The 23,662-nt window shown below is 53.1% G+C and overlaps 1 protein-coding gene and 1 pseudogene across 3 annotated transcripts in view; one reads left to right on the forward strand and one right to left on the reverse strand.

Moving 5' to 3' along the window:
* The window catches only part of ABLIM3 (actin binding LIM protein family member 3), a 107,800-nt gene extending 84,546 nt beyond the window's left edge, over positions 1-23,254 (forward strand). Inside the window, exons 11-24 of one of the 3 annotated variants that reach the window (XM_066272956.1) lie at positions 715-870; positions 2,144-2,173; positions 2,677-2,806; positions 3,435-3,533; positions 4,896-4,943; positions 6,769-6,903; positions 8,442-8,506; positions 10,172-10,319; positions 11,389-11,418; positions 12,027-12,085; positions 17,193-17,253; positions 17,950-17,957; positions 18,491-18,571; positions 21,133-23,254. In XM_066272956.1, coding sequence (XP_066129053.1) covers positions 715-870; positions 2,144-2,173; positions 2,677-2,806; positions 3,435-3,533; positions 4,896-4,943; positions 6,769-6,903; positions 8,442-8,506; positions 10,172-10,319; positions 11,389-11,418; positions 12,027-12,085; positions 17,193-17,253; positions 17,950-17,957; positions 18,491-18,571; positions 21,133-21,246 — 1,164 coding nt within the window. In that variant the 3' untranslated portion in view covers positions 21,247-23,254. Of the gene's footprint in view, positions 1-714; positions 871-2,143; positions 2,174-2,676; positions 2,807-3,434; positions 3,534-4,895; positions 4,944-6,768; positions 6,904-8,441; positions 8,507-10,171; positions 10,320-11,388; positions 11,419-12,026; positions 12,086-17,192; positions 17,331-17,949; positions 17,958-18,490; positions 18,572-21,132 lie in introns of those variants that run through there. The other 2 variants (XM_066272954.1, XM_066272955.1) reach the window with 2 other exon arrangements.
* LOC136333586 (kelch-like protein 9) lies at positions 14,151-17,186 on the reverse strand (annotated as a pseudogene).
* Positions 23,255-23,662: the final 408 nt, after the last annotated feature.

A 23,662-nucleotide genomic window follows, 5' to 3' on the forward strand; every position in this document is an offset into this window, starting at 1 on the left:
AAGGGCAGGCTCTCAGGTTAGGCTGGCTGGGTCGGAATTCTGGTTTTGCTACGTATTAGCTATAGGAGCTGGGGCAAGTTAGTTGCTTTCTCTGTGCCTGTTTCCTTATTCAAAAATGCAGATAATATTAGTACCTCCTCTTAGAGCCGTGAGTCGCCTGGATTCACTGAGTTGACCCGTAGAAAGGGTTCAGAACAGTGTCTCGTTCATAATAAGTGCTCCCAAACGTTAGCTAGTGTTTTCTATCGTGCTTATTTCTGTGTTCATTGTCTTCATCATCCTCTTCAGGAATGCTGTGAATGGGGTGTCTTCACTCTGTGGGGTCAGAAGGCAGTTTGCACCCAGGCTGTGTAGTTCAGACTAGATTCAAACCAACTAGCCAAGTGGTGCGAGTTGCAGAACCTTCTGAGCCTCAGTTTCCTCATCCAGAAAATAGAAAAGAGTACTGACACTTCACAGACACGCCATGCCATTTGGAGGAGACAAATCCCGTAAAGCACAGGGCCCCCCACGTCCCCTGTGCACACTGTCAGCCCTTTGGGATGGGTGGGCTCTGAGGCCTGTCTTGTCCTCACATCCTACGGGTCTGGCGTCCTAAAGCTTTGTCGTTCCTGGGAACTTGAGAAGCTCGTTCTCCCTGTGCCCGGTTTTGCTTTCCTCTGTCCTTTCCGCTCATCTTTCTGCTTCTTTCCTGTGCACCTGCTTCTCCCCCAGGCTAAGGTGGATAATGAGATCCTTAATTACAAAGACCTGGCAGCTCTCCCCAAGGTAAAGTCCATCTACGAGGTACAGCGCCCCGACCTCATTTCCTACGAGCCTCATTCCAGATACACGTCTGACGAGATGCTGGAGAGATGTGGCTATGGGGAGGTATGGCATCTCGCCCCTGTCCCCGGGGCTGCTGGAGGAGAGGAGGGCCCCTGGGTGCCCAGTCCCCGCCATCACAGACACTTTGCACTCCACAGTGTTGGCCCCAGACTCTTTCAAACTGGAATTTACAGTCGACATTTAAAAATCAGGCGATTTTCATCCAAAAATCTGGCCTTACTTGAATAACTAGAGCTGACGACACTACACCAGTATGTCCACCATCTAGAGATGGGGAGCAGTGCCCTGCTGTAGACTGGTCATGGGCTTCCAGTTCCCGAATGCCCACTGCTCCCTGAGAACCCCAGCATTGAAGCTGAGAACTTGTAATTACTTACCACTTGAACTATTGTTTTTCTTACAGTGGAGAAATTTTACACACAGCCCATGGCTCCTATCCCCTGCCACGCTTAATGGCCATTTGGGTTTATAATACCGGCTAGTTGGGCTTCTAGTGTTTGCACCTGGCTTTCGGTCCCTGTGCTCAGAGCAAGAGAGAAATTCTTAGAAAAACTCAGCCATCAGATGGCTTTTGAAATAATGAAATGCTTGCTAGACAAGAGAAAGTGTTCTCTGGAGAAGGCAGGGTGGCCACAACCCTGGAGGTCCCGGCAGTCAGTGTTCTGGGAGATTTCTAATCCCATCCCAGACTCTTGAGCTGAGATCATTTGGAGCAGACGAAGGCACAGATCTGGGTCCCCGTCCCTGTCCCACCGCTGTCCCTGTCATCTATGAAAGGGAGTGGCTTCCGTCTGATGTGAGAACCCGGTGCTGAGACTCTCAGAGTTCTAGCCCCTGAAATGTGCCAGCAAAAGGGACCTAATGTTTGGCAGAAGCTAACTCTCCACAGGGCAGAGATGGCCCTTGCTTGGCCTCACCTTTGGATCCCCTACCCTGGGCACTGTCCCCATGAACCACAGAGGGATCATAAGCTGGTAAAGGGACAAGGAAGGGTCACGAAATGACTCTGAGCTTGCGTGGAGAGGCCTGAGTCCAGGTGACGACCCTGCCACTTCTTCTCTGAGTCCCTCTGAGCCGTCCCGTTCCTTCTCTGGGCCTTGGGTTTCCCATTTGCAAAAAAGGGCATAATCTCAAGGTTTCCTGTCACCTGTCAGTATGGCTGATACCTGGGACTCTAGGGAGGGGCTATATGGACAGGGAGGCCAAGGGGCAGCTAAGGCCCTCTCTTTGCTTAACCATTTAACTGCTCTCTGTCCCTCCCTCTCACCCTCTTCTCTCTCCTTCCACGACTGCCTTCAAACTCCTCGCTTCTAAGTCGCTGGGAATGTTATCTCCCTACTCCCAGGTAATTAGCTGGTTTGGGGAGACCTTTTCTATAATTGTGTCCCTTTAGGTTGACCAAATAGGCCCTGATTTCACCCTCCCCAACCCCCCAAAGGACCTGAGCCCCTGACCCAACCAGGGCAGCAATAGGGAGACAGGAGCATGACCAGGAGGAAGGGGCGATGGCATAAAGGGTGGAAATGCTTGGGGCCAAACCTGATGTGCCCTTTCTACCCAGAACTGACCTCCCTGATGCTTCCGTGATCTGCGGCCAGGATGCCAGGGACCTGACCCACAGGCTCCATGCAAGGGCCTGTCAGTCATGGGTGAAGGCCCCGAAAACTCTCTTCACCCTTCCTTAGGCTGTGCGTGTGACCCAAGGAGCAGGTCCCTGTATTCAGAAGGGCAGCGCCATGCCTTAGCCCCTAGAATCTGGATCCCCTGTCACTCACTACCACCCCACCTCCTTGGGCCACAGGCCCGCCTAATTGCTAACCTTGCTCACAGCCCCCCTTTCTCCCCCAGGACATCTACGAGAACATGGACCTCCGGCAGAGACGGGCCTCCAGCCCGGGATACATCGATTCCCCCACCTACAGCCGGCAAGGCATGTCCCCCACCTTCTCCCGCTCGCCTCACCATTACTACCGCTCTGGTAAGGAAGGGGGAGGCCCCAAAGGGACAGGGCGAGCCTGGGGGACGCTCCAGTAGCTTGATGTCCCCTGCCACAGAGACAGAACAGGTCTTCCCCGAGATCTCCATCACAGCATGGCCTCTGCAGGCCTGTGGCCACCCAGGTGGCCGGCTGGGCCTCACTGAGTCCCTGCAGGTGCCCTTGGCAGGGGACAGGAAGAGCAGCTGCGGGAAAATGGGCGGTGAGCGGCCAGGAGAGGAAAGTGGCAGGCAGCCCAAGGCCCTCGCTGGGGATGACACTTCGGGCCTCATGCTTGGCCCTGCCCTTCCTCAGCAGCCCTGCCCCACCCAGGCCAGGCAGGCCAGCCCCGAGGTTAGGGGTGAAGCCAGCAGAGCAGTCAAGGGAGGAGTAGGTGGGGAAAGGGTGGAGATGCCCCCTGAAGCTTGGGGATTTTATCCTTCCACCACGGCATCTGACTTTGGGGGAAGCGGGAAACAAAGTCGGGCCAGTTTCTGCAGACACAGTGCATGCGCGCAGCCGTCCCCGCCGTCCCTGCTGCCGCCACACCATCGCCCCTCGCCTGCCACTGCATTAATGCCTGTTTTCTCTGCCTCTGTTCTTTCTGGGGACCACTGCCTGCCCGCTCCAGGGCCCGAGAGTGGCCGGAGCTCTCCATATCATAGCCAGTTAGATGTGAGGTCCTCCACTCCGACCTCCTACCAGGCTCCCAAGCACTTTCACATCCCAGGTAGGCCGCCAGCCCGGATTCCGGCAAGGATGCATGCTCCGTGGGGTCGCCGGGCACCCTGCTCCCTGCTCCGGCACGTGGAGAAGTGGTTCCTGGGAACCCTCCCTAACCAGTCACCCGAACTAACCCACCCTCCAGCCCCGGCACACCCACAGCCTTTAGTCCACTCACTTGACAGAGTCAGCCTTGGCCAGGACCGCAGGAAGCAGCCCAGGGAAATGCCTGTTGTGTCCAGGGACCGCGATGAGACACAACAGTAGTCAGGCTGAAAGTCAGGGACTTTTGCATCAAAACTCTTAAGAGTTGAATCTTGATCGTGCTGCTGATGTATAAACTTCTGTTATCCCTTCTGTACGGCCTGGCACTGGTTTGGACCCTGAGGTTCTGGCTGTGCCGAAACCAGCCCGGCTCCTGCCTTCATGGTGTTTATGTTCTGATGTGTGGAGAGAGATCATAAATGAGTAAACAAATAAGTAAAAGGATAATTTCAGGTAATGGTAGGTGCTGTAAACATAATAAAACGGTATGTAATATAGTGACTGGGGTGTGGGGAAGGCTGGGCTAGGTGAGGTCAGGGAGGGCTTCTTGGAGGTGGTGACATTGAAGCCAAAAAATGATAGGGAATCATCCTTGTGAAGATTTCAGGGAAAAACATCCTGGCAGAGTGAACAGCAAGTAGACACTGAACTGGCAGCAGGTCAATGTGGCTAGAGTTGGTCAGGCCGAGGGACAGTGGTAGGTGACCTTCTAGGTGGGATTTGGACAAGAGATCACCCTGAGTGACAGCAGAGCCGGGCCTAGACTACTCTCCCAATGCTGAGCTCAGGTTTTCACTCCCTACTCACTTTTCCCTAGGAGCTCATCCTGCTGTTCATCTACACCTTTCTCAACCGTCTCAGAAAGCTCCCATCCTGTCTGTTTTTTAGGAGGGGGGAGATAATGCTGAACCATGCTGCAGCATTCTGGGACTTCCATGTGGAATGAGGCACGGCTGCTGGGTGGAGGCTGGGGACACCTTCCTGCACAGGGTCCTGCTGAGCACGCACCCGCCTTTTAACTGCATGCTCACCATTCAAGCCCCAAGTCCCTCCCTCAGCACCATTTAAATCCACCCATTCCTCTCTCTTCACCTTTCTTGGCACCTGATGATATGAGGTTGGAAGTTCAGCTTTGGGAGAGGAAGTCCACTGGGGAGAGATGGTGGACCCTTGGGAAAACTTGATGACCATCTCTCTCTTCTGAGATCGACTGACCGACTGCTGTCTCCTTTTCTCCTGTCTCTCTCTCTCTTTCTCTCTCTCTCTCTCTCTCTCTCTCTCTCTCTCTCCCCTCCCTGCTGTCCCCTCTGGGTCTGTCTGGCAGCTGGAGAAAGTAACATCTACCGGAAACCCCCGATCTACAAGCGGCATGGTATGGTCAGAGGCAGAGAGAGCACGGCCAGGCAGGGGGTGTGGGGCAGTTAACACCTGAGCCGATGGTTCTGCATGCGTCACCAAGGACACATGCGAGGCTGCACCTCGGTCCTTCCTATTAACTGCCCTCCTCCAGTCACTCCAGGTGGCACTGCAGAAGAGTTTGGTGATGTTATAAAAGAGAAAGGGAGACCTCATATTCCCTAAATCCATTGCCACCTTCTTCCCAAACCCTGTCCCTATGCTTGGTGTCCTAGGTTCCATGGTCAGAGTCAGCCTTGTCAGCGTGCCCCTGGGAGACGCTCCCAGGGCTTTGATACTCAGCCGTTCATCACTGAAACCTGGCGGTTCTCGCAGAAGCACTTACTGAGCCTCAGTTGAATAAGCACGTCTCTTAGCTGAGGATGCAGGGACGCAGCTGTCACCCTGTCACCTCCCGTGCCCACAGGTCTAGTGCGATAACAGAGCTGGTGGAAAATGGAGCCGGTGGAAGCAGGCCTGGGCGGGGATATGAACTCCCTGAGCTGGTGGGAGGGACGGCACACGTGTAAATAGTAGCTCTGGATACTTAGGACCAGATAATTCAGACAAGCATCCTTGATTTTGGAGGGCGCTGGGCTGAGGTCCAGGGGAGTCTGCAAGCATGTGCACATCTGTGTGTGGCTGCAGAGGACATACCACATGGCCCAAGTGGCCACAGAAAGTCACCAACCCTGACAAAGCTAGTTTGACTTTGTATCCAGAAGAGGGCCCCAGATCCCAGTCCCCTCAGGACTGCATGGAATCTTCCAGATGGCTCTGAGAGGCAGCACCAAAGCTGGGAGTCTGGGATGCAGGGGGACTGAGTGGACAAGATGGGGGTGAAATGGCTTAATGAGGTTGGTTGGGGCGGGACCCCCATCAGAGAGGACCAGAAAGCCTTGGAGTCGAGTGCTGCGGGGGGAGGGGCACGGCCCGGAGCTGCCCGAGGCCATCCTGGACCCTCTGCTGCCCTGCTGCCCGGAGCCTGGAGTTCGTCCCTGCAGCTTCCCTCCTGAGGAACTGTCGTGAGGCTGTGCGCGTTTCCCTAGCCCTCTCTCTGCCCTAGTCAGCCTCTAGCCAGGCTTTGGTGCTGAAGTCACTGCCCTTGGAGGTTTTGTGCCTGCGATGGGTTTGATGGTCACCCACCCCTGTTGTGAAATTCACGTGGAAGCTTGAAGCCGGATGGCACGTGAGCCAACAGACCAAGTCCAATGCTCACAGGTGAAGCAACGGAGACAGAGAGGGGAAGGATTTGCTCACTGTTACCACTGAGTGGCTCCCTGTCCAGTGCTCCTTCCTTCGGTCATAATCTCCCCAAGAAGGACCTGGCGTTTCAGTGTGAGAAGGTTGACCTAACATAACATGCAGCATGGTCCTGCCTGCAATCCCCAGGGTGTGGCTTGCATCCACAGGCAGGCTTCTAGAGGGTAAGGAAGGTAAGGGCTAGGCTCACCTGGGACGTGTCTGCTCTGACTTGCAGGAGCCACGGCCTCAGTGTTCGCTTAGGAGCATACCTGGGAGTCCATGGAACGTGATAGAAGGGGCCCTGAGGTTCGGGTCCGATCCAGTGCTGGTCAAACTTGCTGTGTGGTCCTGAGCAAGCCCCTGTCCTCTCTGGTGTTCAGATCCCCAACTGTCAAATACGGGCATGGCCGCAGTGCTTTTCCAGCGCAGGTGCTCCCTGTCCCAGATGTGGGCCTCTAAGTGGCCTCACTCCCCTGGGCTGCAGCCTGGCTGAGACATGGAGAACAGCCTAGAACACTCTGCCTCCCTAAAGCGCTCTCTCTTTGCATCCTTTGCAGGTGATTTGTCAACAGCAACCAAAAGCAAAACAAGTGAGGACATCAGCCAGGCCTCCAAGTACAGTCCAGCCTACTCCTCAGACCCCTACTATGCCACAGAGTCTGAGTACTGGACCTACCACGGGTCCCCCAAAGGTAGTGTGCCCCACAGGGGAGCCAAGGCCAGAGCCCTGTCACTTACACCAGGGACCCAGGGAGCCAGGACAGTCACCCACTCCTTCACATGGTCGTTCGTTTATTTATTTGGCAAACACTGAGGGCCAGCCATGGGCCCTAGGGAGACACTGGGAAGCAAAGCAAACAAGACCATGATCTTGCCCTTGTGGAGAAGACACAGGTCCTAAATAGAGGGGAGGTGATACACAGGAGGTCAGAGGGCATGCTCTCCAGTCTAGGAGACGACCAGATCCTCTCAGATGCAGGGACTCTGCTGCTACAGGAGGGTGAGGAGGCGGCAAGCCAACAGAGCAGAGATGCATCTGCAAAGATCCAAGATGGGAGAGTGGGCTCCACGGGGGAAGGAAAAGGCTGTCAGCTTCACCCTGAGCCCAGAGCGGGTGGAAGGAGGTGGTGAGGGTCCAGATCCCACTGGGCCATATGGGTTTTGGTCCTTCTCTTAAACAGTGGAAAGCCATTCAAAGTGATGCCATGATCAGCTTTGTGTTTGTAAGAGACCACTTGGCTGTAGGGTAGAAAACAGTGTGGAGGATTGGAAAGAGAGGCTGTAGGCAGATGGAAGGCTGCTGTAGGCACCCTGGCAAGGGCTCTTAGTGGTCCTCAAGGTGCAACCCCAGCCAATCAGGCATCCCAAGCTGTCTCTTCAAGTATGGAGAGGAGCTTTCATCCAGTGCCGTTTTGATTCAATGCACACCTTTGGTTGAATGTTGTTCTAACCAAAGCTTCTGAGGAGCTGAGATGACCCCCTTCCCCACCCTCAAAGGAGTCTCTGTTTAGAAAGGAGATAAGACACCAGCACTACTATAACCCAAAGTGCACAGTGATCAGTGTCGTAAGACACAGATAAGTATTCAGAGGCTGCACAGGCAGAAAGGACCACGCCCATCAGGTGATCTGGTGGTGGAAGGGGGATCTTAAATAAAACTGTTTTAATCACAAAAGCATAAACAAAACAAAAAAGAAAAAGAAAATCCAACTCTAAATGGCTTAGGCCAAATCTGGATTTTCTGGGTCACCTGACTGAAAGTTTTTGTGGCACAGCTGAATCTAGAGGTGAATGAATGTCACCAGGACTTGTCCTGTCCCCTGGGTTGGGTGGCTTCATTTTCAGGCTGGCTCTGCCCTCATCACAGCAGAATGAGCTCCAGTAGGTCCAGGCTTACCTCCTACTCTTGGCAGAAAGAGGACTTCTCTCTCTCCAGTGTCAGGCAAAGTCCCAACACCATGGCTCATTAGCTCTGTTCGGGCAGCTAGCTTCACATGTGCCTCACAGCCCAAGAATGGGAAGGGAGGCTGGGCATCTCCACACAGGGAGGCCCACGGCGGAGTAGCCGTTCACCAAGCGCACTTGTGCAGGGCCACTCGGCTAGGAAGTGGAGGCGCATGGGAAACCCCCACCTGTCTGGGTTCTTCTGCCCCACCCCGCCGTACCCTCCCTCGGGAGCAGGCCAAGTGGGGAGCACGTGCAGGAGCTGATCCTAGCTGTCCTTTGGCAGTGCCCCGGGCCAGAAGGTTCTCGTCTGGAGGGGAGGAGGACGACTTTGACCGCAGCATGCACAAGGTGAGCAGGCCGCACCACTGAGATGCTTCAACCGTGTGTTACTGAGGATTTTTGCATTGGCGAGGGACAGGAACCAGATTCAAACCCACTTTTCTTTCAAACTCCTTTTTTGATGGAGAAAAAAACCCCGGCATAACTGAAAAGTCAGATGGTAGGCTGAGCTTAGGGATTAGGAGATCCGGCTGCTCAGAGAACTGTCAGAGGAAGTCGTCTCTCTGCTCTCGTGCGGACTCGCCTCTGCGCCGGCCTCGCGCTCCGCGGGTTCCGGTCCTGTCGTGGCAGGCGGGTGCGGCGCCTCTCCCGCGTGGCTGGTGGGAAGGGAAAGTGGCGCCACTGCGGGGGAAAACTGTTGGGCAGTTCCTCCAGAACACCAAGTGTAGAATGACCACGTGACCCAGCAGTTCCACCTCTAGATATATACGCCGAGGATTTCAAAACCAGTAGTCGAATATATGTGCATACAGGGTCCTAACAGCACTATTCACAATAGCCAAGACGTGGAAGCAACCCAAATGTTTATCAGCTCCCGAATGGATAAAAAGTGGTCTATCCACACAGTGGAACATGATTCAGCCGTAAGATGTGGATAAACCTCAAAAACATGATGCTTGGTGGAAGAAGCCAGACACAAGAGCCCATGTAGTATTGTACGATCTCATTTACATGAAATACCCCGAATGAGGAAATCCGTAGAGACAGAACACAGATGGGCGATTACCAGGGACGGGGAGGAGAGAGAGATAGGGAATGGCTGCTTAACGGGTACAGGGGGTTTTTTAGGAGTGATAACAATGTTTTGGAACTAGATAGAGATGGTGGTTGTATTAAATGCCACTAAACTGTTCGCTCTGAAATGGTTACATTTATATTATGTGAATTTCACCTCTCTATATAAAAAATAATTTTTTTTTTCTGAAGCTGGAAACGGGGAGAGACAGTCAGACAGACTCCCGCATGCGCCCGACCGGGATCCACCCGGCACGCCCACCAGGGGCGACGCTCTGCCCACCAGGGGGCGATGCTCTGCCCCTGGGGGGGGGGGGAGTCGCTCTGCTGTGACCAGAGCCACTCTAGCGCCTGGGGCAGAGGCCAAGGAGCCATCCCCAGCACCCAGGCCATCTTTGCTCCAGTGGAGCCTTGGCTGCGGGAGGGGAAGAGAGAGACAGAGAGGAAGGAGGGGGGGTGGAGAAGCAAATGGACGCTTCTCCTGTGTGCCCTGGCCGGGAATCGAACCCGGGTCCCCCGCTCGCCAGGCCGACGCTCTACCGCTGAGCCAAACGGCCAGGGCCAAATAAAAATTTTTGTTTAAAAACTGGGTGTCAGGAAACCCCAATAGGATTCCCGGGAAGGCTTTCGCCGACCCAGCTGGAGCCATCAGCCTGTCACTGAACTAATCACTGTGGCCAGGGCAATTCAGTCCTGTCGCTGGCCAGACCTGCTCTTTGTGCCCACCGTCAGAGTCCCACCCAGACTGCAGGACCACTCGTGAAAGGGAGATGAAGTCCCAAAAGAAAACACAAGTGCTGAAAGGAGGGAGGGACACGGGGAAGGCAGGAATGACAGAGGCTCGCTACAGGGAGACCAGCCACTCAGCCTTTCCCAGGCCGGTTCCATCTCAGGTTCTCGGCTTCCTTCTAACTTCCGCTCGCTCCTCCCCCACCCCAGCTCCAGAGTGGAATTGGCCGGCTGATTCTGAAAGAGGAGATGAAGGCCCAGTCCAGCTCGTACGCAGACCCCTGGACCCCGCCCAGGAGCTCCACCAGCAGCCGGGAGGCCCTGCACACCTCCGGCTACGAGATGTCCCTCAATGGCTGTAAGCACTGCCCTGGAGGACGCCAGGCGGGGGCTTTTCCTCCCTACCCCGTCAATGAATCTGAACTCCTCCCAGTCTGTGCTAGAAGACAGACTTGCCGAGGGCTGTGTGGGGCGCTCACTAAGACCACGCTGGTCCCTGAGCCGCCACTTCTGCTTCTTGGGGTGATTTCCAGTCAGGTTCAATGTAAACAAAAACATCTTCTAATCATTTGAATGTCTCAGGGATATAAGGGGCTACCTCCTGAGGTAGGGAGCCTCCTCTCACTGGAGGGACACAGGTGCTTTGCCTCTTGCTGTAATCTCCCTGTTCCCGGGCGCACGCATGCTCCGTCTGCCTCCTCTTATCTTACCCTGTGGGAGCCCGTCCTGCCAGGAAATCCTATCTCAAGTCAATACCTGATGGATAATAACCATGTCTAGAATAATCACCTCGACATATTTGTCAATACGTGATGAATAGTAACCTAATCAAGGATAATCATCCTGGCTCTAGAGATCAAAGATAGGGGGGCGGGCAGGAGAGACTGCGACAAAGCCAGTTTTATTCAGTGTTGTGTATGTGCCCCACACTATGCTAGTACCTTCTGGTATCATATCATATATTCTTTGCAGTCACCCTCCCTCCGCCTTTTACAGATGAGGAACAGAAGCATGGTTAGGTGACGTGTAGAAGTGAGGTAGCTACTAATGGCAGAGCCAAGATAAGCTGAGAGCCGGGTTCCCTGTTTGACCACTGAGGGGCATGGATTTAACCCCTGCCATGGCTCAGTGCGGTACACCACCAGTGCTGCTCAAAATTCAACTCCATTCAGTGGCATCGGTGCAGCAAATATCACAGAGCACCTGCCATGTGCCAGGTGCCAGGCTAGGAGCTGGGAGGGGGAGGGAGGATGGGGTACAAGTATAATTACCGCCCAGTGAGAAAGGAAGTAAGGAAAGAGGCCCCTCCTCCCCTCCAGCCTGGGGGGCCCAGGTATGGGAGTCATGTGTGCTTACCCCCTGAACTGTCTACCCACCGTGTCTGTCTGTCCCCATGAACACTGAGCCCTGGTTTTTCTCTCTTGCAGCCCCTCGGTCCCACTACCTGGCTGACAGTGGTATGTCCTGCCCGCCCACCCTCAGCCCCTGGTGTCCTGTGAGGGCCAGCTGAGTCCGCCACAGGTCCCCCGTAGCTGGGATGAGTATGTAGTGTGGGGGTCCCAGCACAGTCCTCATCTCAGTAGTTCCCCCTCCTCCATGTGTTTGCCAGCTGCTGGGCCACGATGTCTGGTTCTAGAGCCAGGGTTGACATGCCCGATAGCTCCCAGAGGGAAAGAGTGTGCACTCTCCCCCCAAGGCGAGAGCATGCCTGCCTGGGTTCCGAGCTCAGCTCCACCTGCACGGCTTTGTCCAGAGCCACCCTGTAGCCAGGATAGGTGTCCATCTCAAGAGGCTAGATGTGTGCAGGACAAGGCCAGAAGACCATGGAAATAGGTGCTTCTGGTGGGCCTAGCATTCTGCCATGGTGAGGCACCCCTAAGATGGTCAGTTGTAAGCCTGGAGAGCTGTGGAAGGAGCTGGTGGCCTCCAATTATGGCCCCTTTGCCCCGGGGTTGAGGAGTAGTATTGGGTTGAGGAGTAGTATTGGCCATTTGCAGCCAGATGAGCTCAGGGAGAGGGGCCCCCAGCTTGAAGCCCCTAGTAATTGCTTTGTCCTTCTTTTCAGACCCCCTCATCTCCAAGTCCGCCTCCCTGCCTGCCTACAGAAGAAACGGGCTGCACAGGGTAAGAGGCCATGCGGGGACATCTCTCCACGATGTCAGCGATTAGCTCATTGCTGTGATGCTGATGGCGATTGCTTAGGGGTGGAACCTGGACAGAGGCCATGGGGTAGAGGCGAACTGGAGGAACCCAGAGGCACTGACTGTCCTCTTCCCTGTGAGCCCTGTGAGCCCTGGGAGAACAGGAGCCCCCACGGGAGAGGCTGGTGAATGCCTGGCCCTGTGCTAAGCTCTTCACGAGCACTAACTCATTCACCTTGTGAGGCAGTTACTACAGAGGCATGGAGAGGTGGGGTGACTTGCTCAAACTCTCACTCCCATTCAGCTCCATTCAGTGGCATCTGTGTAGCAAATGTCACAGAGTACCTGCTATGCGCCAGGTGTGGGGCTAGGAGCTGGGAGGGGGAGGAAGGATGGGATACAAGTACAAAAGCCAGGATGCTAGCCCACAGCCCAGACCTGACTGCCTGCACCACTTGCCTGCCATGGTTTGGAGCCCTCTGAGCTCTTTGGTGGCCTGCCACATAAAACTTTCACAGAAACAAAGAGTTGGTGTAAGGACCAAAAGAGAATAAAAAATGAGGCTGTGAGACTGGCCAGGTGATGGGGGAGAGCGGGGACATTGAGATAGATGTTTATTAACTGAGCACGTACTAAGTGCCAGGCGCTGTTCTGCCGGGGGGTCCTGCAGTGGATAAAGTTGCTGCTCCAGGGAACTTGGGTTCTGGTTGGGGGGGACAGACAACCTGCCAGTAAAGGGGCAGTTTGCTGTCAGGTGGTCATAAGTGCTAAGATGGAACTCAAAGCAGGGGGTAGGGAGAGAGGCGGTCAGAGAGGGATGGATTTAAGCAAGGCCTGAAGGTGCAGAAGACCAGCAAGAGCCATCCAGATAGAGGGAAGCACAGTATCACAGGCCCTGGGTGGGGAGGGCACATGACCAGCATGGAATGAGCGTGGCAATGAAGCCTGACCGGGATGTCATAGGGCCTTGCACGGATGTCATCGGGCCTTGCACACTGGTAAGGACTTCGGAGGGTTTCCAGTAACTGTGCTGGGTGACCTGACTCAGATTTTTTTTATTAATTTTAATGGGGTGACATAGATCAATCAGGGTACATAGGTTCAGAGAAAACATCTCCAGATTATTCTGACATTTGATTATGTTGCATACCCATCACCCAAACTCAAATTGTCTTCCGTCACCTTCTATCTGGTTTTCTTTGTGCCCCTCCCCTCTCCCCACTCCTTTTTTTTTTTTTTTTTTTTTAACTCAGCAGCCTTCTGTTTATTATCTTAGGTTAGTGCTGGCAGACTCCCTTCAATGTTTTGCAGTCAAAGATGAACACAATTATACATTTACTACAATCACCTATAATTTGACTTACATAACACCAAAAGACAACTAACATTTTTTTACACATCTTTTTACATTTGTTAAAACAGCTTTCTATGTTGAATATTTTTAGAATGCATTTAACCATTTGATAAACATACTAAGTCAAACAATACAGATAACATCAGTTACCTTTTTATCTAATAAGTCAACGAACCGTTGGAAGATTCAACTGAAGGGGAAGAACGAGATCATCCATTACACATTGCAAAGATTTAACACCTTAGTCCTAGGAATGATTTGAAGGTGTCGAAAGAGGCGATTCTCTAGACTGTGACCCAGGGTGGAAATACTGTGAGAGTACAAGCTCGAATGCCACCAAGGGACTCTGGAAGATCAAAAACTTTATGCCACTCATCCTTTTCTGGGTCATATTTCTGGACAATCTCTACCATACAACGATTCCAAGAATATCCACCTACAACATAGATTTTATTTTCAAATACAGCAATTCCAACATCGCTTTGGCCTCTTAACATAGCAGCAATTGGTGTCCACTGGTCAAGGGTTGGTGAATAGTATTCACAACTTAGAACATCATCATATTCATCATCACTTGTTCCTCTGAAGTGACTGCCACCAATGGCATAGAGCTTGTCTCCAACTGTACACATACAATGCAGACTTCTGACTGTCATCATTGGAGCCTTCTGTGTCCATCTGTCTGTATCTGGGTCAAAACACATGAGCTCATTTTGGAAAGTGTTATAAGTAAAACCTCCTGAAATATACATCAAGCCTCCATATACTGCTCCTGCATGGCCATAGTGGGGTTCACTCGTTTTTGTAACATAGCTCCACTCATTCATTCTTGGATTGTAACATTCCACTGTGGCCAGTTCCCCAGCTTCATTTAGTCCCCCAACAGTGTACAAATGTCCTTTGAGGGCACTCAAGTGGAAAAACGTGCGCTTTTCATTTAATGATGCAAACTGCATCCGTTTATTATACCGAGGATCAAATCTGAAAACTGTATCAACAGCACCTTTTGTATCATAATTACTTTGACCACCAACTACATAAAGGAAGTTTCCAATGACAGCAATGCCATGCTGGTTACGAGGAGCACCCATGGGGGCTAAGGACCTCTACTCTTGTACCCTTTCATCATACACTCGCAATTCTTTTTTTCTTTTTTTTTTTTTCTTTTTTTTCTGTATTTTTCTGAAGCCGGAAACGGGGAGAAACAGTCAGACAGACTCCCGCATGCGCCCGACCGGGATCCACCCAGCACGCCCACCAGGGGGTGACGCTCTGCTCACCAGGGGGCGATGCTCTGCCCCTCCAGGGCGTCGCTCTGTTGTGACCAGAGCCACTCTAGCGCCTGGGGCAGAGGCCGAGGAGCCATCCCCAGCGCCCGGGCCATCTTTGCTCCAGTGGAGCCTCAGCTGCGGGAGGGGAAGAGAGAGACAGAGAGGAAGGAGAGGGGGAGGGGTGGAGAAGCAGATGGGCGCTTCTCCTGTGTGCCCTGGCCAGGAATCGAACCCGGGACTTCTGCATGCCAGGCCGACGCTCTACCACTGAGCCAACTGGCCAGGGCCACACCCGCAATTCTTTACTGACAACCAGCTGCTGCCTCAAAACTCCTCCTAATATAACCAAGTGTGTCGAGTCAGATCGAATGGCAGTTCTGTCAGACTGCATCACAGGCTGCATATACAGCATCATTCGGTAATTGCAAGCTTCCAGAAGCAAATTCACACAGGTATTGTCCGTTCCCATGAAATCTACTGTCTGCACATAATTGATGAGGTCCTGTGGTGTCATTAGTGGAAATCTAATATTCTTCATTAATTTCGCAGCATAATCCATCTGAGGGTCTTCCAACCTTAGCCAGCGACAGGCAGCCTTGAAGAGCTCAAGTTCAGTACAGTGCTTAAGACTATTACTGGAAAGCACGAAGGCAAGCCATTCGAAAGGGAGTTTGAGAAACTCCCCAGTACTCAATAATGCAGGAAAATTCTTCAGGATAAAATTATTGGCATATTTACCCACTTCTATAAGATTATAGGTGTTAGCTATTTGCCCAACTTCAACACAGTTATCTAAAGATACTCCTGAAATAAGAAACACTTTACAGAAGTCCAAAACAGGTAAAATGTGTAAAAAGCTGGCAGCTTCAAGTGTGTCCTGAAGATTATCCATATTAAGAAAAAGTTTTGCAGACCAACTTTGTTAACCCCATGAAGCTTAATGCACATTAAATCTTGTTCTTTCATTCCACCTGTGAACTTAGCCTTGAAATAATCACTAGCAGACACATCATAACTCTGTGAACGGGATAGATTTCCTCTCCATCACCTGATACCAGGGCCACATCACAAAGCAATCCTTCTATTCTAAGCTGATCAAAGCTTTGCAATACCACCGAACTGTGAGTATTGTTGGTAAAAAAAATCGTGTGGTTCTGGCCTTACTAGGCTGTAAATGTGCGGAGACGCCCATTTCTCAGTTACCTGGAGACACTTTCATGGGAAAGCCTCTTGCACAAGGATGCATGCCACAGAAAGGGGTTAAAACCACCGGAACGCTTTCGAGGAAACGAGTACGTGCGAAGAGCAGGAGCGCTCACTTTCCTTGTCAAGGGCAAGCAGTCACCATCGCACCCCGCAGGCGGCCCAGTTAGCTCTCCACTTCAAACGGTAGCGCAGCAGGCCCACAAACGGCTGTGGACCTCAAATATGACTGTTATGCAAATGAGTCATTACCGGATGGCAGTTAAGTTACCCGGTTCACCTAGGCCGGCGACTTGCGCTGCGGCTCTTCCCGCAGCTCCGCTCTGGGCCGAGGGGGAGGCGCTGCCACATACCGCCCCTCCGCGGCCCCTGGGCTGCGAGCCCCGGCACCTCAGCGAGCCGCCCCGTGCGTCCTCCACGGTCACTTAAACGTTGCCGCCGCTACGGGACTGTCTTGGAACAAGGGCCTAGCCCCGGACGCTGAGCCAGCCCTACCGGAAAGACCTAGTCCCGGGATCCCTCAGGCTAGGAGCCCTGACTCAGATTTTGAATGGGCTCCCTCACTGCTGTGTGGACTAGAGACTACAGGCCAGAAGTGGAAGCTGTAGACCTGTTGGTCTGGGTTGGCGTTGAGCATAGGGAAGGGATCTGAGCTCTGCTGGAGAAGGACGGCTGGTGTTGATAAACCTGTCTGTCCTGCTTAAGGGCTCACAGGTCCTGTACACTGTGCGCTCGGAGCCTGGACTGGCGTTCACACCACAGCTATTCATTAAAAGTATTTTCTATATGCCAGACACCACTCCCGGGCCTGGCATACATCAGTGAGCAAGCAAGACAAAACCCTGCCCTTGGCGCTTCTGCTCTTCATAGGGAGAAGCAGAAAACAAATCAAATTATATAGAATGTAGACGGCAGGAAGTGCTACAGGGAAGGAGGGGAATGTGGAGCAGGATAAGGGAGACGGGAGATCGGGGGAGAGGGCGACAGGCATTTTTAAATCGGGTTGTCAGGGCAGATCTGATGAGAGATCTGTGTCACGAGCTGTGACACACCAGTAAATAAATATTTATTGAGTGTTTATTACGTGCCAGCCCTGGGCACTAGGGATAGGGCAGTGAGTTCGATCACCCAACTCGAGACTGAGGCTCCTGCGAGGGCCCCGTGTCCCAAAGCCCTGGACCGTTTTCTGGAGCTGGGTGAGTACTTCAGGGAGGCGGAGGTGAGCCTGCCTCAGGCCAGCCCTGGCTCTGTCTCCCTTGCAGACGCCCAGCGCAGACCTCTTCCACTACGACAGCATGAATGCCGTCAACTGGGGCATGCGAGGTGAGTGCAGCCTCCCTGGAACTCACGGGACCTCAGATGCACTGCTCCTAGCTGTGGCATGACCCTCAATAACGGACAGCTACAGACTCACGCTGGGCTCTGTCCAAACCCCACATTCCCACTCCCGCCCACTTCCCAGTCCCTCCCTTTCCACTCCTCGCCCCTCATCCTCTCAGATCCCTGGCCTTGGGTGATCTCCAGGCCATCTGTCCCACCCGGGTTCCCAGAGGCGTCCGGGAGCACTGTTGTCCAGGACTGCTGAGCTCGAGTTCCCTGTCAGCTCTGGGTGCCCGGAAACACTCGGAGCCAAAGTGCACTGCTCCCAGCAAAGGTTCCCGAGCTCTGGGCCGCCTGCCAGCAGCGCTGCCCCGCCAGCCTCCACCAGGCCTACCGCAGGCTCGGGCAGGAGGGTAGCTCCAGGAAAGGCCTGGAGGATCCCCCTAAAAGATGGAGAGCCTTCTCTGTTTGCTCAGACTCATCTTACTTCTCTTCTAAATATCTCAAAAAAGTCATTTCCCCCCTTAAACCATGTCTCTGGATCAGCCCAGCCTGTCTCTAGCCACCCATTGTACTTCTGCCGGCCTTGGTTTGGGATGAATTCAGCCAGGACAGGGTCCTAAGGCAGAGGCCAGCGTAGTAATGCAGCGCAAAGACCAATGTGTTGCCACTGTGTGCGTGTCTCTTTTCTTTCTGCAGAGTACAAGGTAAAGGACACACGTAGACCCGGCAGGACTCTGAGATGCGGGGAGCCGCTACATTGGGGACCAGCAGGAGCATGACAGCACTGTCTATGCAGGAAAGGGGGCATCGATAAATAACCCCAGGGGTCCTCTTAAGACCAGCATTTCCAGTTCCTTAGTCCACTTTCCCCAATTCCCTTCCCATGACTCTTGCCTCCTGAAGTCAGACAGTTTCCCGTGGCCTCAGAGACTTTCTAGGGGGCCCCAAATCACCAGATATGAGACATTTACATTTAGAAGGTCTTGTGCCCACATTAATGCCAAATGCCACCAAGCTTATCCCTAGCAGATTAGGGGACTCTGGGGTCCTGACTTTTGGGAAAAGATGGCTTGAGGCTGCCTGGCGACCCCAAGGAAGACAGACCCAGTCCTCCCTCCAGACTTTAACCTCTGATCCTTTCTGGATAGAGAAAGGGGCCCAGACACTAAACGTGGCTGAAAGGGCTGGCCCACCTCCCTCACCCAGCCTGCCACCCCACCCCCATGCTTTCTCTTAGATCTACCCTTATGAACTGCTGCTGGTGACCACAAGGGGCAGAAACCGACTGCCCAAGGACGTGGACCGGACGCGACTGGAGGTAAGGCTGGGAAGGTGAGCAGGGGTCTGTGGGTTCGCAGGGATTCCAGCAGCTGCCTGGTCCAACCCAGCTCGGCAGGGGCCAGTGAAACGAGCGGCCTTAAGGTCACACCTTGTTGAAAAAGCAGAGGCTCTGACCCAGTTTCCTCAGCCCAGGACTGTTCCGTGCCGCCTCCTGTTCAGTGAGGGTCTGTGCTGCACCGGCACCATGTGTGCTCCCGAAGGCTGACGCCTCTGCAGGTGCAAGAGAAGAGCTGGCTTTGTCCTGCTCCCAGAGGCCCGCAGTCTGGCTGATGAGAAGAAATCTAGCACTGGTTCTACGCTGGACTGTATAGAAAACCAGTGCCTGTTGAGGGGAGGATGGGGAGGCAGCACTGTGCGGAGGTCAGAGCAGGAGAAGGTCCCTAAGAGGGCAGCTTGGCAAGTTCTCTCCCCCATAAAGCAGAGTGACTGTCTTGTTTCCCTCAAGTTGCCTAGTGACATAATGAAACAACACACACAGAGCCCTGGGCATTGAGTCAGGCGGAGTCCTGAGTAGCAAGCACTCCACCAATGTGTGATTGCTCTTAGAGAAGACCACAAAAGCTGGGCTGGATGACCAGGTTTCCACCAAGAGGAAGGATTTGGCTGGACTTTTAGGGTGGGAAGGTTTAGGTGGATGGGGGGGGGGGGCATCTGCAGCGGGAACAGCACAGATGAAGGCACAAAGGTGGCCCGAGCATGGCATTGGGCTTTCGAGCAGCCCCGTATATTTGGTGTGGAGTTCCAGTCCCTGGCCACTTTTGATGCGGGAGCACCTGCTGAACTTTCCACCCCAGGGTCTCTCCCCACCTCTCTCTGGAATGCCCTTCCTATATCACCAGCCTCCTCTCTCCTCAGGGTTGCATTCTAGTGATACTGTACCCAGACTTCCGCAGGGCCTCCCCAGGATGTGTCTGTCACTCACCTCTTCCTCCAGCCTCCCCCCAAGCCCTCTGTCTCGCATGTAGATCCATTTCCTCCGCCTGCCAAAGCCTGTCTGTCACCCACCACATGGCCCGGACTGGGAGAGGTGTCAGGAAATGTGTGTGAAATTGAATGCAGGCTTCCAGGAGAGGAGGCCCGGCACTCCTTGGGACAGGACGAGGCTGGTATCAGCCGCCATGACCTGACAGAGTAGGAATTCACTCAGAGGAGAGAGAGCACTGGGGCAGTAGGAGGGCGATGTGAGTGGCTCCGGAATCTCTGAGTCCCTCCAGCTCCAGCATGCTGGGGTAGCAGCGAAAATGCGGATCATTTGGTCCACTTGTGTAACGGGAGGCCCTCCTTTCACTGTCTGGCAGTGAGAGTGGCTTCCAGTGCTGAAGGGGACAGCTCCCGCGGCCGCCTGGTGGAGCACCAGGGTTAAGGGATGGACATGTGCGTCCTGGAGGACCAGTTGCTCTCCCACATCCTCCAGGGCACCCAGAAGCTCAGAGCAGGGAACTACACCTTCCCTGAGCATCAGAATCACCCAGAGAGCTTTTTAAAAATACTAATTCCAGGCTCCACCCTTAGACCAACTAAGTCACAGGCTGGGGAAGGAGCTCAGGCCTCGTATTTTTCAGACTGGCAGGCATGTCTAATGTGTAACCTGAGCTGAGACGGCTGGGCTAGAGACACTGCCCTAGCCCCCTGCCCCGTTCAGGCAGTGGACTGAACAGAGTCAATTAGCTAATATAATTGCTACCAACAGATCATCCCAATGGTTCCAGAAACTTTTCAAGCAGAATATATGCCACACAGTTCTCTCTTAAAACAATTTTAAATTTTATTTTGAAAAATTTCAGGATTCCAAAAAGGTTGCAAGAATAGTAAAATGAGCATCCAACTGCCCTTCACCTAAATGCACAAATTGTTAATATTTTGCAACATTGTAAGTGTCGTGTATTTCTAAATCTAAAAGATTTGGCCGATGTGTCAGCTTTCAAGACTGCTTGTGAGGAAGGGGAAGGAGAGCTGAGGGGTGGAGTGGGGGCTGCTGTGGAATGCAGAACCATGTTCATTTACAGCCTATTTGTTTTTACATAGGAAAGAGCTGAAAGGATATTTTATTGGGGTAAATATGGACAGCAGTGTTTTTTCATGGGCTAGCCTAACAGCCATCCAGATCATTTGTAAAAAATATATATATATTCATAAGATGAAATACACCCTACAATCTTGGCTACGCCGCCTATCTCTCCCAAAGGACAGAGGAGTAGCATTAACCCATGCACACTCCTGATCGCAGAATGAATGCACAGAGTGGGGATACAGAAAGGTGAGGTCAACCAGGATGCATCCAGGGGCACTTAGGTGAAGCGGAAGTCCCACCTGAATCTTGAGCAGGGGGGCCTCTCCAGCCAGACCAGCTCCAGAGGCCCCTCCGATGAAACATTCATTCAACACATCTCCACCCCACACCTGCTGGGGTCAGGCACCATGCCAGGCACTCTGCATCCAGAGGAAACATACAGGGACCGCTCTTGCATCCACCTGCCCCCAGCCTCCACCTCACATCCTCAAGCTGTTTCCTCTCTTTCCCCGCCCACTTCCTTTTAGCGCCACCTGTCCCAGGAGGAGTTCTACCAAGTCTTTGGCATGACCATCTCCGAATTTGACCGGCTGGCCCTCTGGAAGAGGAACGAACTGAAGAAGCAAGCCCGGCTGTTCTAGACAGAAGCTCTATAAATATATATGCACTTATATAAATATATATGTAAAATCTCTATACTGGAGCTTGGTATAACCCTCTTGTGTAACAGGCCATGCTGCCTGCCGTGAGACTTGCTTTTCTGTACTGTCAGGCAAGCCCACCTCATCAAGATATTTTTATGCTCCTCACTTTCTCTTTTCTAAATGCAGTGGGGTTTGGGACGGGATTTGAGGGGATGCCCATCCTTTTACTGGGGATCCTTTTTATACTGAAACATCTGTCCTAACTTGAGTCCCCCAAGGTCCAACCCTCTTTCCTAAAGGCGGTGCCTGAAGAAGTCTCTTCTCTCTGCTTCTGGCTCTTTCCCCAGGCTCCAGGGTGGAGGCTGACCATGCAGTTTTCATATCTTATTGGCCCCAGAGGGGCCCTCCCACGGGAGGATCCACAGCGACCTCCCAAAGTCACTGAGCACCTTTGAGAGCACTTGCAGAATGTTCTCATCTCCCACAATCAGGAGCTCGGCGCTCCCTGGGGGGATGCAGTTAGAAGTGTGGGCCTCTGATCTGCTCCTTACAGCAGTCAACAGAAGTGGACAGGGCCTTGGCCACCACTCTGCTCTTTCAGTCCTCCCCCTCCTGTCCTTGATCCTGACCTCTCCCTGGTCCAAATCTACCACTCATGGTAGGGACAGAAAAGGCACTTCCTTTTCTTCTACCACATCCAGCTGGCCTGTTTGCCTGGCCCTGACGTGGAGGACCAGAGGGAAGGCGGGGCAGGGGGGGCGGGAGGCCAAACGGGGCATCTGTTAGCATTGGAGCTGCAGGAATTCTTGGGAGCCTCCTCTCCCATCACTGCTCCCAGCACCTCCTGACCCCCACTCCCTGTGGAGGAGAAGCCCATAGTGCAGCCTGTATTCTCCAGCCTTACTACAATCTATGTGCCTGATCAACGCAGCACACCACAGGGCTCACGTCCCCGCCACAGCTCCCACCGAACAAGCAGACGGACAACCTCTAACTAACATCCCTCTCAAGGTAACACAGGCCTCGTTCCAAAGAAAGGTTCCTGGTCTGTGCCTGCTGGTCCTGCCGTCAGGGCCACCCAGCCAGCCCCTGACTCCCACTGCAAAGCTGGCCAAGTTTCATAGCGGAAACTTTCTGAAGAATGGCTGCTTCTGAGATTCCGAAATGAAGCCCTGGCCACCACCACTCCCGACCTTCCTGGATTTCCCCAGTGGCTGCGTGTCCTGCCTCCTTGCCTTCTAGAACAGGGGTTAAGCCTTAGCTTTCTCCCCGTCCTGACCTTCTACCCTGAGTTGCTGATGTACGTTGCGGTCCGTTTCTTCCTGGACATGCCTTGAGGCAGGCAATGTTGAGGGCTTGGAGGAAGGATGAATAAATGGAAATGACAATTATGAGTCTCAAGAGGCTGGTGATGTGACATGGCAAATGTAGAACTGAGTTCCACTCAACAAACCCTCCCTGAGCACCTGCTGTATACTGAGCACGGACGGGGGAGGGAGATGGGAACATGGGGATGACTGGCACAGGCTCTGGTCTGGGGGACATGCCTGCTGACTGCGGGTATCGTGAAGCGTGTCCTTGCACAGGACGGATGTGGAAGGCGGAACGTGACGGGAGACGGCATAGGAAGACGTTTGTGGCGTTACTGAAGAGCCATGTGCGGTTGGTACAAACAAAGGAGAGCTTTCTGGAAAAGACTGCCTTTGAGCAAAGTGCGGGAAGTGTCTTTGTAAACTGGGAGGAGATGATCACTTGAAAGGGTGAGAGGATGAGGGGCTGGAAGAGAGGTCTAATGTGCTCTCGTTTAAAATATCAACCCTCTCTGTAACTTCTCTTTGTGGCCAATGTTTTTCAACTGTCCTGACCCTTTAGAAATGTCCCCAGCCAGACGCAATCATTGAGACTCCCTCATTATCACTGGTTGAGAACTTGGCAAGATTGGAAGGGCTTTTGTTATTGTTGTTGGATATTTTTGTTTCCCATAAAGGCACATGATTTCAACCCAGACCTGTGTCCTCCTGTTGTTTGTAGTGGGAGTGGAGATGAGGGACATGGGAAGCACTGACCCATGCACATTGTTTCAAAATAAGAGTCCAGACAGTAGCTCTCCCATGGCCTCAGTCTTCCCTTCTGTAAAGTAAGAAGATTGGACAAGGTAAGCCTCACCCAGATTGGTCCCTGTAGAACAAGGGGTCCTGCAAGATGGTAGAGGATGCTCTAACAACACATAAGGTTCTGTGATCTACACAATAATAGTAATATTTCTCATTATTAAGTACCAGCAATGATCCGGGTCCTCTGCTGAGGACTTTCCATCCACCATCTTATCTAAGCCTCTGTAAGAGCCCAAGAGGTAGCCATTGCTCTTATCTCTATCTCACAGATAAGGAAACAGCTTTGAGAAGGCTACATG

The sequence above is a fragment of the Saccopteryx bilineata genome, chromosome 4, assembly GCF_036850765.1.
Source record: "Saccopteryx bilineata isolate mSacBil1 chromosome 4, mSacBil1_pri_phased_curated, whole genome shotgun sequence".
In the NCBI taxonomy this organism is placed as follows: Eukaryota; Metazoa; Chordata; class Mammalia; order Chiroptera; family Emballonuridae; genus Saccopteryx; species Saccopteryx bilineata.